This window comes from Plecotus auritus (genome assembly GCF_963455305.1).
Source record: "Plecotus auritus genome assembly, chromosome: 8".
Classification (NCBI taxonomy): Eukaryota; Metazoa; Chordata; class Mammalia; order Chiroptera; family Vespertilionidae; genus Plecotus; species Plecotus auritus.
The window spans coordinates 42,186,672-42,206,301 of NC_137782.1; the positions used below are offsets into that span (position 1 = coordinate 42,186,672).

Below are 19,630 nucleotides of genomic sequence, written 5' to 3' on the forward strand. Positions count from 1 at the left end.
GGTTCATAGAAAATCTGTAAGACTGAGATGAGAATGAAATCCTGCAACTCACTATAGCTTCGAAACCCCCAACCCCCTTCCTTGGCGGATGTCCTGGAAACCCTACACCAGAGGATCCCCCTAGTCGGTAGAGGCGCTGGTACAGAGGCCGCGGGACTTGTCTCCCCAAAGGCCCGGCCAGGGTGTACGCGCCCCGGGACCCAAAGAGTGCGCGCAGGTGGGTATCAGAGCCCACACTCCGGCCCCGCCCCTCCCACCAAGCAGGCTGCTTGGCCAGACTTGACCGCGGGGAGGGGGCACAGAGAGAAAGGACGAGAGGGCCGGCTTCCAAGCAGCAAGCAGCGAGAGGCCCGAGGAGCCCCCTTCTCTAGGACCCCGAACAACTGCAGCTCCGCCTCTGCCCGAGGGGTCCCCCATCAAGACCATCGCAGACAAAAGCGTCTGTGGCGAAGGAGCCGCCTCTGCAAAGTACAGAAGCGCCAGATCCTATCAGCCAGGAACCCAAACGCGCACTGCTGCCCGCAAGTTCGGGCACGCTCGAGCCGGGCGCGGGCAGCGGGAGAAGCCGCCGGCTGGGCGCGCCCTGGGAGGTTGGGCCGGGGGCGCGCCCTGAGGCTGGGGTCGGGTCCGGGGGTCGGGGCTGGCTGTGGTCTCCTCGTCGCCGGTTCTGAGGCTACTCCGGGGAAGGAGGCGGTACGGTCAGGGACCTCCCCCGGCCCGGGCCCCCGAAGCCCCTCCACCGTGCGGCGAGCCGGGCGCCTTCGGCTCGTGGAACAAAAGAGCCGCTCCCGCGGAGGGTCTGGAGCCCGCGCAGACCGGCCGATGGCTCAGCCCTCCGAGCGCCTGAGCCCCAGCTGGACCCCACAAGGCTGCGGGCTTTGTGTCCGCGCAGGGGCGGGAAGGATGGCCGGACCCTGAATATCACAGACGGCGCCCGCGCTCCAAAGCTGTCGCCAGAGCGGGCCGCCCCGCGTAGCGCCCAGTGCCCTGTGGGGCACCCATTCATTCTCAGGGGGCGCAGAGCCGGACCGAGCTCACCTTGCTCTTGACTTCCACCGCACTGCAGTCGTAGAAGCGCAGGGTCTGAGACTTGTGGAAACTCCGGTTCATGATTCCGGCCCCACTCAGCCTCGTCTTCGCCCTCGCCCCGCTCCAGGGGCTCCAGAAAGACGTTGGGGGCGGCGCCCACCGCCGTGGCCTCGGTCCCAGCCCGCGCTCTTCGGCCGCGGGGCTGGTCGGACTGCGGCGGCCCGAGCTGGGCTGGCCGCGCGCCTCGGGGACTTCAGCGGCCGCGCGCGGGAGGAGCGGAGGACGCCGGCGCGCGCCGCCCAGAGCACCCGCACCCCGAGCACCCGCCGCCAATCTCCACCCCGCGCCCCAAGGAACCGCCCCCTCCAGGAGCCACCCTGCAACCGAGAGCCCGCCCTAGGACCCGCCCCCCTAAGGCCCGCCCCCCCAATCCCCGCCCCGCGCCCCGAGGACCCGCCCTCGAGCCCTAAGGACCCTTGTCCACCCCAACCCGGAGCACCCGCCCTGCGAGGAACCGCCCCACGAGGACCTGCCCCCGAGCGCCCGGAGGACCCTTTTCCGAGTCCCACCCCGCACGCGGAGGACCGATCTCCCGAGGACCCGCCCCCAAGGCTGCTGATCTTGTATGGTGCGCGCTTCTGTACGCGCAATGCCAAACCCGGGCGAAGAAGCATCGCCTCACCTCCACCCCCACCTCGGTGCCTCATTTCCACCTCCGTACTCCACCCCACCCCCACCCCCGCGCTTTCTCTCTCCAGCTCACCCCGCTTCAACTGCCCTGCCCGGGAAGGGGGTGGCTTTGGGCTGAGTTTTGCCATCGTCTTGGATGATATGGGAACCACACTAGGCCATAGAGTATGAATATCACTCAACCCTTTAATACAGATTGCCAAATTGCATTACCCAAAATTTGATTTTCATTTAATTTCACTACATGTCCTGTTACTACAGGATCTGATCACAGAAGCACAGAATTACAGTCCCTGCCCATAAGAGAGAAACAGGCTGGCCAGGGGGCCAGACATACAGAGTTCCAAAGCAAGGCGCATGGGAAGTAAGCAAGCCAACAAAAATGCCAAGAGATTCCCACAGAGGCAGGGGAAACTATTACAGACAGAAGGTTGAGGATGTCCACTGGTCTGAAAGGTGGAAAGGAACTGGTATATTAGTTTGTTATCTATGCAAAATGTAATAAATTCCAGGTTTCCAAAAGATAACATTGGGCAAGCTCAGAGAGAGCAAACTGTGCACAGAGGTGCTGACTTTCTCTCAAAGGACTATTTCCTAAGCTGAATGCCAACCCAGAGAAGAGTCACAGGTTACTGCTGATTGCTGACAGTGGACATTATTGTTCTATGTGGGTAGGAGAGGCTCAGAGGCATGCTCAGGTGAGACAAGGGGTTGGGGTGAGGGGGGAATTCTAGGGTGGCATGACACCTACTAGCAAACTTAGGGCTTGAAGAGTGGGAGAAAAGGCTGGAAGTTCCAGAATTCCAAGCCTGATGGGATGAATGCATGTCTTTCACACCCGTGGCACAGTGTGATCCAAGGCCCAGCAGCCCCTGCTCCAGCAAGCACTGGAGAGGCATTCCCCACCCAGATCCACTCAAATGGGCTCTGCACTTGAACAAGATCTTGGGTGGCAGCTACCTGCTGCCTTGTCAATTCTTGATTGGGAAAGCTGGCAGTTCCCATGTGGAGCCTGAGTTTTCAGCCACAACTTGGCTAGGACTTCAAGCCTATGGGTAGACAAGAACAGCTGAGCCTTCGCCTGGAAAGCTTCTTTTTTGGTCCAGCAGCATGGTTGTAAATCTCTCCACAGGTCCTGCCCTGACACACAGCCGTGGGTCAGAGAAGCCTAGGAGGCCCATGGGTGGGCTCTCTCTAGCTGGCAGGTGGGCTCCAAATGGTGCAAACTTGCCCCAGTCACATGCTGATTGCGACTGTCAGTTATCTCTGAGCCAGCACCTCAGCAAGACATTCAGAGATTTCAGTGAAATTAAATGTGGAGACTCAGCAAAGGGGCTGGGAATTTGGGGAAGCCTTGTATTTCCACTATGGTCTGCAGGCATCTCATGGAGGACCTGAACCTAGATGACCTAGATGACCTTGGACAATTCACTTAGCTGACCTCAGTTTTCGTTTGTGAAGTGAATGCTGCAGTGCTCCTCTGGCCTGTTTCATGGCGATATCCCGGCAACCAAAACTCACCAGCTGAGGCCCCGCTTCAAAATCATTGAACTGCTCTGCCAGTACAACTTGTAGGAGGGGTGTTGTGCCTTCCCAGGGAGAGTGCCAGGAGTGGGCACCATTCCCCTTGAGATGAACTAACACACCAGCCAGAGGCATTCCTTCACTGAGGATGGGGCTACAGAGGTACACACTCACATTTATACAGGGCTCACTGCTGGCTTCAGGGAGGGGGAGGGGCCTAATCCCCTTCAAATTACCCATCCAGAATTGGTGCCGGAGCCCCCAGGATCAAAGGAAACATGTTGTAGACTCAGGAAAATGTATTCCCCCAAAGCCCTAGGTTTTCCTTCCAGTTGTCAGTAGCTTAAATGGAAGCAACAGTCGTTTTTAAATCTCTAACTTCAAGGTACATGGTGACTAAAGGCAATTTCATCAGAAAGAAAGGGGGATTTAATAAATAACAGAGATAAATTGTTTTTTAGATAACAGAGAGAAAAAGGTCAACCTCATGTGAGTTGCTGAATCAGTAGATCTTGTTGATGGAGAGGATATTGTGACGGAGAAGAGACCATGGAGGTGAGACCATGACAGAGAAGAGACTGTGGTGGAGAGGAGACCATGACAAGGAGAGACCATGGTGTAGAGGAGACCCTGATGGGAGAAGACCGTGGTGGGAGGAGACCAGGAGACTGTGGTGGGGAGCAGATGGTGTGGAGAGGAGACTGTGATAAAAGGAGACTGTGACAGGGAGGAGACTATGGAAGTGAGGAGACCATGACAAGAGGAGACTATGACAAGAGGAGACCATGACAGAGAAGAGACCATGGTGGGAAGAAACTGTGACATGGAGAGACTGGTAGGAAGGAAACTGTGAGGAGAGGAGACAGTGACAGGGAGGAGACTGTGAAGGAGGCCGTGGTAGGGAGGAGAGGAGACCATGTAGACAGATGTGCACAATACATTCCCAGGGAAATCTGGCCCAAAGATACTTAACTACTTTAGCAAGAAAGTTCAGCAGTATTATCTGTGTAGTGAACTTTTTACAAAATAATATTGGGTTTTTTTTAAATATATATTTTATTGATTTTTCACAGAGGGGAAAGGGAGAGGGATAGAGAGTTAGAAACATCGATCAGCTGCCTCCTACACACCCCCCACTGGGGACGCGCCCACAACCAAGGCACATGCCCGTGACCAGAATCGAACCTGGGACCCCCTAGTCCACAGGCTGACACTCCATCCACCCAGCCAAACTGGTCAGGGCCAAAATAATATTGTTGATAATCTTAGAGTATGCACACAAATGGTGCTTTATTTTTAATGAGGAATGGGACATTTGCATAATCTCAAAGTACCTTCCCACATAGGTATTAACTACAAAGGGAAATAGTGTAACTTCACAGTGGATAAGTCTGGCAGACACCATTTAATAAAATGAATGCCAGTAATGGGACAAAGCAAAATTGTGCACCACCTGACTGCATGCAGCAGTGTATTAATAGTGAGAAAAGCTGTTGGGAGAATATAACATTACCAAATGTAGGTAGCATTTTTAAATAAACACATTTCAAATAAAAGAAAATTAACGATTCCAGCATTCTCTTCCTGATGGTCTCTCCCGCACATCATCTGTCCTTATAGGCAGATGAACCTGCCTGTTGAGGAACATAGAGCGTGTAAAGAAAAGACAGTCTTTCAAGACTTTTATGCTAATCTCAGTAGTTTGAGTCATGCAGCCAAATAATCTGGATTGAGGCAGATTTCATATGACAAAGCAAAGATTGTTCTGGTTATCCTTGAAAGTATACTGTGTTTTACTCTTTGCATCTTCCTGTCTAATCTTCTTTTTATTTTTATTTTTTGCAGTCACTTTCAAAACCAGTGGGAGGGAGGGCACAATATGGATGCCAACTAATCTATCCTAATGCAGATCACTGCAAGTAAGCAGCTTCTAATTAACCATTCAGGAAGTGGCAAAGACCCATTCTCTTTTTCTAATGCATGGAAAATAGAGTGTATGATTATACTGAGACCACTTCTTATGAAATAAGGAAGAACTCACCTCCCCACCATTTTCTAAGTGGAAAAACAGGCAAAGTGGGACAAGAACTTGGCATAGATCCTCAGATGTGATAGAATAAGGTTAAGCAGTTCATATTCAGAACTTAAGAGTTAAGAAATTAGCCCGAACCGGTTTGGCTCAGTGGATAGAGCGTCGGCCTGCGGACTCAAGGGTCCCAGGTTCGATTCCGGTCAGGGGCATGTACCTTGGTTGCGGGCACATACCCGGTAGGGAATGTGCAGGAAGCAGCTGATCGATGTTTCTCTCTCATCGATGTTTCTAGCTCTCTATCCTTCTCCCTTCCTCTCTGTAAAAAATCAATAAAATATATTTAAAAAAAAAAAAGAGTTAAGAAATTAGATTAAGTATATTGTTTAAACTTCAGATATTGTGGGTATTTTGATCCTGGAAACATATCCTGTTTCCAGGATCAAAATAGTGTACAGCTCTAAACATATACTTAAGAATTTATTTCTAAGCAGGACTCAAAAAGATAAGAACCTTTGATATGTTAATGTCCCCTGATAATCTAACTTAATTACTGAATAGATCTCATAATGAATTTACCAACTTTGTCATTTTAGTTTTTAAAATACTGAATTGATACCATGTTTAACATTTCTGTAGCAATACATCTATTTTTAGTATCTCAACTTTTACCTTTAGTCATCAAATCCATTAACACAGAATGTTAGGTAGAAGCCAAAAAATTGGCAAGATATAGGGAGACTATGGCTAGAAAATTGTAAAGTACTGGGTATTGATATGTGTGTATTCTGCTTGCTTCTAATTTAGTAATAAGTATATTAGGCAAAGATGGTCTTTTATATCACCTGAGAATAAAAGAAAGTCAATAGTGAACTAGATAGTGACCAGGAAACAAGGCACCAAGAGTTCCTATAGTAGCAACATGCAGCTCTACTCTGAGGTTATTGGTTTTCTAATAAATTTTAGAAGAGCACCCATCTTAAAACTGGTCAGCAGGCCTTTGTTAATGCACTGAAGAGTCATATCACTAAAGGAGAGAGCTGTCATGGGTGGGGCTGAACTTGGGGCTTTCCCAGAGCATCAGCTGTTGTGCCCCCTTCTTTTGTATAAGTTGTCTTACTGGTGTACACATTCACTCTATTTAGTTATTTGAAAGCACTTACAAAATCTAGACAAATTTAGTTTTTAAAAGTAACCAAAAATTGCCCTAGCTCCGTGGTCGGCAAACTGCGGCTTGCAAGCCACATGCGGCTCTTTGGCCCCTTGAGTGTGGCTCTTCCACAAAATACCACGGCCTGGGCAAGTCTATTTTGAAGAAGTGGTGTTAGAAGAAGTTTAAAAAATTTGGCTCTCAAAAGAAATTTCAATCGTTGTACTGTTGATATTTGGCTCTGTTGACTAATGAGTTTGCCGACCACTGCGGGCCTAGCTGGTTTGGTTCAGTGGATAGAGTGTCAGCCTAGAGACTGAAAGGTCCCAGGTTTGATTCTGGGCAAGGGCATGTACCATGGTTGCAGGTTCCTCCCGGGCCCAGGCTCTGGTCGGGGTGGGGGGGGGGGTGTGTGTCCAGGAGGCAACCAATCGATGTGTTTCTCTTACACTGATATTTCTGTCTTTCCCTCTCTCTAAAAATCAATGGAAAAATATCATCAGGTGAGAATTAAAAAAATAATAATCCTATCTAATAAAGAGGGAATATGCTAATTGACCATCATTCCATCACAAAGATGGCTGCACCCACAGCTGAGGCCAAGTTCTCATAAGGAGCCTTAATGAGCAATCAGCAAGGACCTGAGGCTATGCCCTCCCCTGCCCCCATGGGGCTTGACAGGAGACCTCAGGCCGTGTCCCCCACCTGGCAGGGCTTGACAGGGGATCTCAAGGAGCGCTTACCGTCCTGGTGCTGGGCTAGGGGACCTGAGGCTGTGCTCCCCTCCCAGTGCCGGGCCAGGGGACCTGAGGCTACGTCCCCTGCCCGGCAGGACTTGACAAGGGTCTGGATCTAGCCCAAGGTGGGGTGGGGGAGCTGACGGGTCTGGGTCTCACACGATTTTGAGGCACATGTGGATGGCCCGGGACTTGACTCTGGGTCCCGTGGTGTGCCCCAGACTCTGACAGGAGGAAGGTTTTCATATACATTTTACTAATTTTCTTTCATCTCTGACACTTCTATTATAGAGAAAGGGCAAATAGCAATATTAAATTATTTCCTCTAATTAATCTCCTTTTAAAGTGCACGAATTTCGTGCACTAGGCCACTAGTCTCTATATATAAAAGCCTAAGTAGCCATTAGACCGAACGACTGAATAACCAGTCACCAGTCACTATAATGCACACTGACCACCAGGGGGAAGACACTCAACGCAGGAGCTGCCCCCAGTGGTCAGTGCACTCCCACAGCCAACCTCCCATGACCTGCCAACCTCCCCCAGGCTGGTCCCTTCCCTCAACCAGCAGGCCCCAGCCAGCAGGCCCCGATCTGGACTGGGCAAGATGGCCCCAATCGGCCCTGATCACCCGCCAGGCCTAGGGACCCAACACGTGTACGAATTCGTGCACCAGGCCTCTAGTAAAATGAATAAATAAAAGTAACCAAATATTATCTTCCCTGAAAGATGCATAATTTCTCTAAAATGATCTCATGCATTTCCCATTGTTTTCAGAAGTCATCTTCCGCGAGACAGCAGCAAACCTTGAAGCTCCTGTCCTTTTTAGGACCAAAGACACTTTCTTTGTAATGATAAGACCTTCTCTCTAAATCTGCCTGAAAGCCCCTTCCAGCATTCTCAGGAAAATTGTCTTAAGAAAAACTATCCAACCCAGTAAAGCCTTAGTGTTATTCATTGCTATTATTACTCAATTTTCACCCTGGCTGGGTAGCTGAGTTGGTTAGAGCATCATCATCATGATACACCAAGATTGCTGGTTTGCTCCCTGGTGAGGGCACATACAAAAATCAACCAATGAATGCATAAGTGGATCAACAATCCACTTATTTGTTTCTTTCTCTAAAATCAATAAATTAAAAATGTTTTTAATTCAATATTCTCGTTTACTTTCACATAAATTTAACATTAAAATTTCCACATTGTGGATTGTAAACTGCAAGAAACTATGTTCTGTAAAGATATTCATGACAACTAATTTTGAATTTGTATTTGAAGGTATGACCACACAATCTTAGTTCATGCACAGTAAAACTGTCTATATGGTTGCTAAAGTTGGTTTATAATTTAAATATTAATGAAATTTTAAATTTTTGTTGGAAAAGCTTTCCTTCTTTTACTTCGTTTAAAAATAAACAACTGCCCTGCCTGCGTGGCTCATTTGTTGAGCACCAACCTATAAACCAGGAGGTCACGATTCAATTCCCAGTTGAAAATATGCCTGCATTGTGGGCTCCATCCCGTGTGGGGCATGCAGGAAGCAGCCAATGATTCTCTCTCAACACTGATGTTCCTATCTCTCTCTCCCTTCCTCTCTGAAATCAATAAAAATATATTTAAAAAATAAATCATAGCCCTGGCTGGGTGGCTCAGGTTAGAGCATCATCCTTATACACCAGGGTTGCATATTTAATACCGGGTCAGGGCACATACAAGAGGCTTCTCTTTTTCTCTCCCTTTCTTCCTCTTTCTCCAAAAAAAAAAGAGATAATAATAAATGAACAATCATATTGCTCATCATTTTATGAGTGGGATAAAGTGGTTGGGGGAGCACCTTCTTTAACAAGTTGTGGAAAACTAACCTTAGCTACTATTTAGCTGCAAGCATTATATATTTTTTCCTCTCAAAATGTGTAACGAGATCATTTGTGTGATTTGTATGAATAATGGTATTAGTATTTGTTTTCAAACTGACAATATGGTGGATTTAAAGATCCCTAGCAATACAACAGATTTTGGCCATGTGTGCTTACCTGCCTGCTCACATCTGTCCTGGTCCCTGACTGCCTTCCTCAAGACTTTTGCCCTGTGGTCCACGTTACAGAAGACACTGAAGGTGATTCCCTGCACCTTTGTTGGGAGTCACACTGATCTTTGTCTGAGGCCCTCTGACTTATTCACTGTTAACAAGTGAACTGATGTGGTTTTTATTTACTAAAAAATAATATCAAATAAAGGTAAATTAATTCAGAGAAGCTAAAATAGTATGCTACATTTAACCGAATAGACTTTAAATATGTAAAGCTGATGTACCCTGGCCAGTATTGCTAAGTGATTAGAGCGTCAGCCCAAGTACCAAGAATTAAACAGTTCTGTTTGTAGTGGTATAACAAATTTTAATTCAAAATAGACACTCTGAAAACAACAGGGTAAAAAAAAAATAAACTTCAACAAGCTCTTTTTGAATTTACAACAGAGTACACCAACAATCACAGACCAGTTTCACAATTGCCCCAAAAATGCACATTATAGCAATTACATGCAAGTATTATATTTAAAATCCATATAGTAACATTATCTTATCTTATTTTCCAGAAACTGTCAGATCCTCTGAATACATTGGACAGGTCCCTCTGCTGTGTGTCACCAGCAAAAAAATATGACTTAAGGTCTAACCTGGTTAGTGTCCATTACTGGTTCCGGTGCTTTAAGTTCTTTTATACTATTATGTGAAAAGAAAAAAAACACACACCCCGAGGTTTAACTGTCCAAAGAACAGTAACACAATGGGAGTTCATTCCCAATACCAATCCCATTAGTCAGACATTGGGCTATGAACACCCATTTCCCTAGTATGAATATGCTGACTTCTGGGAAACTGTCAAAAATTAATGGCTCAACCATGGAACTTAGAGCTCTTGGGTCTATTGATTTCCCCTTGTCCCTGAAAACTTGTTTATATTTCAGTATCCACACTCAGGGGTAAAAATCTTATTCCTGAGTAACATGGTCCTTCCCTTTCACTGGTTTATGAACAGTTAGATTAGTAGGAGAGTCTGTGTGTGTATTTTCAATGTTTATTCTAAAGGCACTAAAGACTTATTGTCTTACCTTTGAATGGAAATATGACTTATCACCATATCAAAAAGAGGGGAGAAGTCTACACTGAAAAGAATTATTTTATTTGTAATATAACTCTTATGAGCTAAAATACCAGACTTCAGGTTCAGTATATTTTTTTAACAAACAAAAACATTTGGTTTTCTATGAGTTATAATCAAAAATGGCTAAGACAAACCTTAAAAAAGGTAAATGAAAACTATAATCTAATAAGCAAATATCTTACAAAAATAAAACAGCATAGTGAATGCCATGCACCCTTAGCAGCTGCACACAACACAACGGTCTGTGCTTACTTCTCTACACATTTACTGCATCATTTGCGGCTATGTGTAAAGCTGAGGGAGATCAAAGCTTTAATTTGCAGTTAATTAATAATCTGAAATAAGCTGAAATTTCCTTAAGTGAAAAAACAAACAAATGTAGATTTCAGTTTTTATCATACGATCCTGACACTACTGGAAAAACAAAGTGTGCACATAATATCGAAAGATTTAATTTACTCAACAGAGGAAAAAAAACTAAAAATTGTGACAAAATCCAACTGCAGAGAATTATAAAAGAACTATCACTTCTTCATATGAAGTCTTGCTGAGCACCTGAAATACCTCTAAAGAGCAGCATAAAGACCACTGAAATTGATTAGTTCAACATACAGTGAAGAAAATAACATTTTTTAAAATCTCAATTAAAAAAACTAATTTCCTAATTTTTTACAAGTTTTGTGGTTCATACTCAAAGTTCAATCTATGTTTAACATTTTTAAGTTCAGACATATCAAAGCCTAAAAGAACAGAAGGCTTGTGACTTTTTATTGCTTTCATGCAAATGTATCTTCTTTTTCCAAAAAATGAAGCCACATCAATTTTCCACACCCACAAGAGTGAGGACAGCAGCTCTACTTCCTTTTTACTAGGATATGGTCTCTTGTGGAAATAATCTTTAAGAAACTGCTTTTTTTCTTCATAAGAACGGTCTTCATATTTTTTGGGATTTAATGCTAAAATCTGAAGAGCGTCATCATTAACAACAAGTGGTACCTCCGTCCTGCTTTCATTCCTTTGTCTTTTAAGAGGAACGACACTAGTTACCTTCTCTGGAGCTGGGGGCACATCGGTGTTTATGGCCAGAGGTTGTTGCTCTCCTTCCTGCTGGTCTTCTGCCCCAAAGTGGCCATCAGGCAGCTTTCTCTTTACAGAAAAGCTGGAGTCATGCAGCACCTCGTCATTGACTAGAAGCAGCTCGCTGTTCTCAATGAAATTCGGCTGGACTTGCAGATCTGAGCTGCTGTCCTTTGGAGCACTTCTGCAGCGCAGGAGGTGGATGGCAATGGCTGCCAGGGTCATGTTTCCAGTGTAAACCCCACAGCAGTGGATGCACTTGAAAGCTGGAGATTTCAAAATTGTGTGGACTGTTGGCGTGATGTGGTGCCTGTCCTTCAAATGGAGCTCATAGGCCTCAGTTGTCACAAAGGTGCCAAAGCAAAAGGGGCAGGTCAATGCCTGTTTGCTGGGTGCACCCTCCGTCTGAGGCCTCACTTTAATATACACGGGTACGAGTGACTTGGAGTGTATCCCAGCCAGTATTGCCAAGTAGACTTCCCGCCCCCCCAACTCTTCCTTTGGCAACACGGTAATGAAATCAAGATGGGGAAACAGCAGGTTGCCATTGGCATCAATATCCAGTTGGAAACCCTTGTTACTATAATCCACAGGTAACTTCTTCTTCCCCAGGTGCATGGTCCTACTGTGCTCTGAAAGATCTTTAATGTCATGGAAAGTGCGTGGACAGAACAGGCACCCCAGACCATGCCTCAATAGGTGATGGATGAGCTCTTCCTCCGATATTAAGCATTTACAAGAGAGACACCGAACTGTCTTCTCTCTCATCCACTTTAAAAATGGTGCACATGCAGCCAGTTTTTCTGGCTCCCGTTTTTCAGCAGATTTGGACTCGCTGTGCTTATGAGCCACTTCCATATGGACCTGGTAGACATTGGAAGGGAAGAGCTCATTGCAAACTGGACAGGTTTTCCATTGCTTCGCCTGTTTGAGCACTGGGCTCACCTCTGTTGCAGAGGAGGAGGGCTGAATGAACACATTCGGAGCTGCATTCACCACCACTGGGGGAGAGGGCATGCCAGCCATGGGACTGGCCATCTGTGCAGCTGTACCAGACGGTAGGAGCTGGATGGGCACCTGGGGTGGGGCAACACCTGCAACGCCTCCAGGTGGCACAGGCAAAGTGACAGATACCGGAGCAAGTGTATATGTGGGAATCCCATTCACCTGCTTCCCTGTAGGTATAAGCTGCCTAAGAATGGAGCCTGATGTCAAGAAAGCTGTGTTTTGTGAAGCACCAGGTCTAACTGGCTGATTGGCAGGCAGAATGTTGGTATTCACAGACTGATTAAGGTGCACGACCCCAGGCCTCACTGGCTGGCTCACAGGAAGAACTCCTGACATGACTGGCTGGCTAAGATGCAGCACACCAGAATTCACACCCTGGTTCCCAGGGAGAATGCTTGACGAGACTGTTTGGTTGGGAGAAAGGAGCCCAGGTGGAACCACCTGGCCTGCAGGGAGAACACGCAGGGGGACCGTCTGACCCGGAGGGAGCGCCCGTGATGGAACTGTCAGCCCAGGGGGGAGAACCCCAGACGGAGCTGTCTGGCCAATGGGGAGAACCCCAGATTGGACCATCTGGCCAGCAGGGAGAACCCCAGAAGTTGCTGTCTGTCCTGAAGGGATAACCCCAGCCGGGGTCATTTGGCCTGCAGGAAGGACACCTGATGGAACAGTCCGATTTACAGAAATCACCCCTGGAGAGACTGCCTGAAGAACCCCAGGGGTGACAGAGGGACTGACAGGAAGGACAGTGGACCCAACAGGTCTGTTTACTGAAAGAACCCCAGAACCAACTGGTTGGCTTACAGGCCCAACAGGCTGGTTAAGGGGTAAAACCCCTGGGCAGATGGTCTGGTTTATGGGGAAGATACCTGTTCCAGCAGACTTACTGACAGGTCTAACTGGCTGACTCAAGGGCAACACAGGAGGATTTGCTGACTGATGTAGTGGGACTCCGTGAGAAAGGAAGACAGGCTGCGGCCCTGAGGGTGGCACAGCGAGGCTGCTCTGGCCCCCAGGCAGGGGACTGGAGATGAGAGTCACATGGGACTGGGCAGTGGCAGGCGGAGAATGGGTGAGGCTTCCAGAAGCACCTGAGGCCACAGTCACTGGCTGGACTGAGCCCTGAACTGGCTGGACAACAGTCTGGCTTTGACTATTTGGCGGCAAGGCAAGGTGAAAGCAAGATGTGGCAGGGACACCCGGAGTGCTGCTGCTCGGTGGTATGGTCACGTGTGCAGCTGGTTTGGGAGCGATATGCATTTGCTTCAAAAGTCCAGTCTTCCTAATATGTTCTGAAATCACGGACCTAAGCTTATTCTCCAAATCCCTGTGTATATCCGATGTCAAAATATGATACATTAATGCATCCTGACTGCTGGCATTGGCGTTGCACTTTTTACAGTAATACTTGTCAGAGGGTGGCATCTTCTCTGTAGAAGGGGCATCATCAGTTTTGGATTGCTCAACCATTTCCTCAGTTCGTAGACCAAAGTAGGAGTTAATTAAGTAGTGAAAATGGGCTACCAGCACATGCTTCTTCATGCTGTAGTACAAAGTGTTTGAAAAGTTACATTTTAAACATGTAAAACTGATGACATCACTCCTGGACGACTTAGCCTCACCTAAGATGTTCACTGTGTAGCTCTGCACTTTCCGAACAGGTGCATGGAACATTTTGAAGTGCCGTCCCACCACTTTGGGCTGAGAGGTAAATACACAATTTGGGCAAGGGATCACCAGCTCTTGGTCAATTTCATCTTCGTGGTAACGATGCAAATGATTTTTGAATGAAGTAAGAACTTTTGTAGAGTATTTGCAGAGGCCACAACAGTATGGCTTTGTTCGATATCTCTGTTAAAAGAAAAAGTCCAGCATCATTTAATAAAGCTATTATATGTGAGATACACCTACAGTTCACAAGTATATGACTCATTTTTGTTTTAACGTGCTAGATAATTTAACACTATCACCCCTCAGAGAACAATGTGTTTTTAAATATATATATATATACACACACACACACACACACACACACACACACACACACACACACATTTTTTAATTGATTTTAGAGAGGAAGAGAGAGAGAGAGATAGAAACATCAATGATGAGAATCACTGATAATCTGCTTCTTGCACACCCCCTACCAGAGATCAAGCTCGCATCCAGGGCATGTGCCCTGACCAGGAATCAAACCAGTGACCTCCTGGTTCATAGGTTGACACCCAACCACTGAGCCATACCAAATGGGCAAGAACAATGTGTTTTAAGCCAGGGCAAGATTTTTCTTAAAGGGCCAGAGAGTAAATATTTTAGACTTTGTGGGCCACCCAAGAGCTTCAGTGGCAGCCACTCAGTGCTGCTTGGTAAGACAAAAGCACCCACACCTGGAGCAGGGAGTGGGGGAGGGCTAGGAGGGGTCAATGCGGGGGATAAAGGGGGGCATATGCAATACTTTCAACAATGAAGATTTAATTAAAAAATATAGCTCAAGAGAGAAACCGAGATGGCAGCATAGGTAAACACCTAAACCGCTGCTTCACACAACAATTTCAAAACAATAACTAAAAGAGAAAACCAACATCATCCAGAACCACAGGAAGGCTGGCTGAGTGGAAATTCTACAACTAGAAGAAAAGAGAAAAGCACACTGAGGCTCAGAGGAGCTGCAGGAGGCAGAGGTAGGGAGGCGCACGCACGCGGAGAGGGCAGGCAACTGAGTACACAGCTGGCTTTTTCAAGCGGGAGGGAGACAAAAGCTCCCGACTGCACTGAACTCCAGTTCCGGGTGAGACACTGTGGACCCAGACTCATTCGGGGAGAAACTGGACTGGCTGGCAGTGGGCGAAACTCAAGAGTGGCTTTCTCTCAGAGGTGCTTGCAGCGATTACCACGGGACACTGAGACACAGGGGCCTCATAGGGCAGGGCTGAGGGGAAACCAATGCTGTCTGCTCCGCCTGAGACATCGCCCCATCCAAGCTGAGCACAGAGGCTTTTGCAAGCCTTGTCTCCAGCACAGAAGTTTTCCCAGTGTATAAACAGCTGATCCTCACAGCCAATTGGCCTGGAGGTCAATTCCTCCCAGTGATACCAACAACAATCAAGGCTTAACTACAACAAGACTGTGCAAATGGCCCACAAAGGGGTGCACCAAGAGTGTCCAACTCAGGTAACTGGGGAGGCTGAGCCACTGGGCCCTATAGGACACCTACCACACAAAGCCACTCTATCAACTCAGGGAAGCAACCAAAATGCAGAGACAAATAAACAGATCACAAATGAAAGAAATGGAGGAAAGCAAACGACTGGATATAGAGTTCAAAACCACGGTTATAAGGTTTTTCAAGAATTTTCTGGAAAAGGCCGATAAATTTAGCGAGACCCTCGAGGATATGAAAAAGGACCAACTAAAAATTAAGCATACACTGACTGAAATAAAAAATATTATACAGAGACCCAACAGCAGACTAGAGGATCGCAAGAATCAAATCAAAGATTTGAAATACAAAGAAGTAAAAAACACCCAACCGGAAAAGCAAAAAGAAAAAAGAATCCAAAAATATGAAGATAGTGTAAGGAGCCTCTGGGACAACTTAAAGCATACCAACATATGAATTATGGGGGTGCCAGAAGAAGACAGAGAGCAAGATACTGAAAACCTATTTGAAGAAATAATGACCGAAAATTTCCCCCACCTGGTGAAAGAAATAGGCTTACAAGTCCAGGAAGCGCACAGAACCCCAAACAAAAGGAATCCAAAGAGGACCACACCAAGACACATCATCATTAAAATGCCAAGAGCAAAAGACAAAGAGAGAATATTAAAAGCAGCAAGAGGAAAACAGTTAGTTACCCACAAGGGAGCACCCATACAACTGTCAGTGGATTTCTCAACAGAAACTATGCAGGCCAGACGGGAGTGGCAAGAAATATTCAAAGTAATGAATACCAAGAACCTACAACCAAGATTACTCTACCCAGCAAAGCTATCATTCAGAATTGAAGGGCAGATAAAGAGCTTCACAGATAAGAAAAAGCTAAAGGAGTTCATCACCACCAAACCAGTATTATATGAAATGCTGAAAGGTATTCTTTAAGAAGAGGAAGAAGAAAAAAAGGTAAAGATAAAAATTATGAACAACAAATACATATCTATCAACAAGTGAATCTAAAAATCAAGTGAATAAAAAAATCTGATGGAGAAACTAAGATGGCGACATAGGTGAACACCTAAACTGCTGCCTCGCACAATTTCAAAACTACAGCTAAAAGACAGAATGGACATCATCCAGAACCACAGGAAAGCTGGCCGAGTGGAAATTCTACAACTAGAAGGAAAGAGAGGGGCACACGGAGACTCAGAGGAGCTGCAAAAGGCTGAAGTACGGAGACACGCGCGCGGAGAGGATGCGCGGCTGAGTGCTTGGATAGCTTTCTCTAGCGGGAGAGAGACGGAAGCTCCCGACTGCATTGATCCCCAGTTCCCACTACACTGAACCCCAGTTCTGGGTGAGACCCTGGGGTCCCAGACTCATACAGGGGGGAGTCTGGACTGTCAGAAAAAGAGAGGAGTGCACGGAAACTCAGGGGAGCCGCGAAAGGCAGAGGTCTGGAGGCACGTGCGCAAGTGCGCGCAGAGAGGACTGACTGCTGAGTGTGCCACTGGCTTTCTCTAGCGTGAGGAAGGCGGAAGCTCCCGACTGCACTGAACTCCAGTTCCGACTGCACTGAACCCCAGTTTTGGGTGAGACCCTGGGGACCCAGACTCATACGGGGGAGTCTGGACTGTCGGGAAAAGAGAGGAGTGCACGGAAACTCAGGGGAGCCACGAAAGGCAGAGGTCTGGAGGCGCGTGAGTGCGCGCAGAGAGGACTGACTGCTGAGTGTGCTGCTGGCTTTCTCTAGCGGGAGGAAGGCGGAAGCTCCTGACTGCGCTGAACTCCAGTTCCGGGCGAGAATCTGGGAATCCAGATTCATTGGGGGAGAAACTGGACTGTCTGGCAGCGGGCAAAACTCAAGAGCGGCTTTCTCTCAGAGGTGCTTGTAGCGATTACCAAGGGACATTGAAACCCAGGGGCCTCATAGGGCAGGGCTAACGGGAAACCAAGGCTGTCTGCTCAGCCCTGAGACTCCGCCCCATCCAAGCTGAGCACAGAGGCTTTTGCAATTTTGCAAGTCTTGTCTCATAAGAGTGTCTCCAGCACAGAAGTTCTCCCAGCAAGACACAGCTGATCCTAACAGCCAATTGGCCTGGAGGTCAAAGCCTCCCAGTGATACCAACAACAATCAAGACGTAACTACAACAAGGCTATACACACAGTCCACAAAGGGGTGCACCAAGAGTGTCCACCTCAGGTAACTGGAGAGGCTGAGCCACTGGGCCCTATAGGACACCTACCATACAAAGCTACTCTATCAACTCAGGGAAGCAGCGAAAATGCAGAGACACAGAAACAGATCACAAACAAAAGAAATGGAGGAAAGCAAACGACTAGATATAGAGTTCAAAACCACAGTTATAAGGTTTTTCAAGAATTTCCTAGAAAAGGCCGATAAATTTAGCAAGACCCTCGAGGATATGAAAAAGGACCAACTAGAAATTAAGCATACACTGTCTGAAATAAAAAATATTATACAGAGACCTAACAGCAGACTAGAGGATCGCAAGAACCAAGTCAAAGATTTGAAATACAAAGAAGTAAAAAACACCCAACCAGAAAAGCAAAAAGAAAAAAGAATCCAAAAAATTGAAGACAGTGTAAGGAGCCCCTGGGACAAATTCAAGCGTACCAACATGAGAATTATGGGGGTGCCAGAAGAAGACAGAGAGCAAGATACTGAAAACCTATTTGAAGAAATAATGACTGAAAATTTCCCCCACCTGGTGAAAGAAATAGACTTACAAGTCCAGGAAGCGCACAGAACCCCAAACAAAAGGAATCCAAAGAGGACCACACCAATACACATCATCATTAAAATGCCAAGAGCAAAAGACAAAGAGAGAATATTAAAAGCAGCAAGAGAAAAACAGTTAGTTACCTACAAGGGAGCACCCATATGACTGTCAGCGGATTTCTCAACAGAAACTATGCAGGCCAGACGGGAGTGGCAAGAAATATTCAAAGTAATGAATACCAAGAACCTACAACCAAGATTACTCTACCCAGCAAAGCTATCATTCAGAATTGAAGGGCAGATAAAGAGCTTCACAGATAAGAAAAAGCTAAAGGAGTTCATCACCACCAAACCAGTATTATATGAAATGCTGAAAGGTATTCTTTAAGAGGAAGAAGAAGAAAAGGTAAAGATAAAAATTATGAACAAATACATATCTATCAACAAGTGAATCTAAAAATCAAGTGAATAAAAAATCTGGTGAACAGAATAAACTGGTGAATATAATAGAATCAGGAGCATAGAAAGGGAGTGGACTGACAATTCTCGGGGGGAAAGGGGTGTGGGGGGTGCGGGAAGAGAATGGACAAAAATCATACACCTATGGATGAGGACAGTGGCGGGGAGGTAAGTGCAGAGGGTGGAGTGGGAACCTGGTAGAGGGGAGCTATGGGGGGGGGGGGAAGATTAACAATTGTAATAATCTAAACAATAAAGATTTATTAAATTAAAAAAAATCTGATAAACAGAATAAATTGGTGAATATAATAGAATCAGGGGCATAGACAGGGAGTGGACTGACAATTCTTGGGGGAAAAGGGGTGTGGGGGGTGCGGGAAGAGACTGGACTAAAATCGTACACCTATGGATGAGGACAGTGCGGGGCGGGGGGGGGCGCGGTAAGGGCAGAGGGTGGGGTGGGAACCGGATGGAGGGGATCTATGGGGGAAAAAAGAGGAACAATTGTAATAATCTGAACAATAAAGATTTATTAAATTAAAAAAATATATATAGCTCAAAGAAAAAAAAAGCACCCATAGGTGACATGAATATCCATGAGCATGGCTTTGTGCCAATAAAACTACAGACACTCATTCAAATTTCATATCATTTTCACATCACAAAATTATATTCTTTTCATTTTTTTCTTCTCAAACATTTAAAAATTTAACTATTCTTAGCTCATAGTTCATACAAACATATGACATGCCTAGTTTCCAAACCATCCACTAAAACCACAGATCTCATTACTTAGTCCTTATACTTTGAATTAACTGCTTCATCCTTTCTCCAATGTTGTTTTTATTCCAAATTCTAAAACTTCT

The 19,630-nt window shown here is 46.3% G+C and overlaps 2 protein-coding genes across 5 annotated transcripts in view; both read right to left on the bottom strand.

The window, feature by feature from the left end:
- Window positions 1–1,329, bottom strand: part of PARD6G (par-6 family cell polarity regulator gamma) — a 67,282-nt gene extending 65,953 nt beyond the window's left edge. The window contains exon 1 of the mRNA XM_080684580.1: window positions 1,039–1,329. Within this exon, the coding sequence (XP_080540706.1) occupies window positions 1,039–1,110 (72 nt within the window). The 5' untranslated portion in view covers window positions 1,111–1,329. The remainder of the gene's footprint in view (window positions 1–1,038) is intronic.
- An 8,207-nt stretch (window positions 1,330–9,536) lies between these two features.
- The window catches only part of ADNP2 (ADNP homeobox 2), a 38,388-nt gene continuing 28,294 nt past the window's right edge, over window positions 9,537–19,630 (bottom strand). For all 4 annotated transcript variants that reach the window (XM_080684500.1, XM_080684498.1, XM_080684499.1 and 1 more), the window contains exon 4: window positions 9,537–14,259. In XM_080684500.1, the coding sequence (XP_080540626.1) occupies window positions 10,993–14,259 (3,267 nt within the window). In that variant the 3' untranslated portion in view covers window positions 9,537–10,992. The remainder of the gene's footprint in view (window positions 14,260–19,630) is intronic.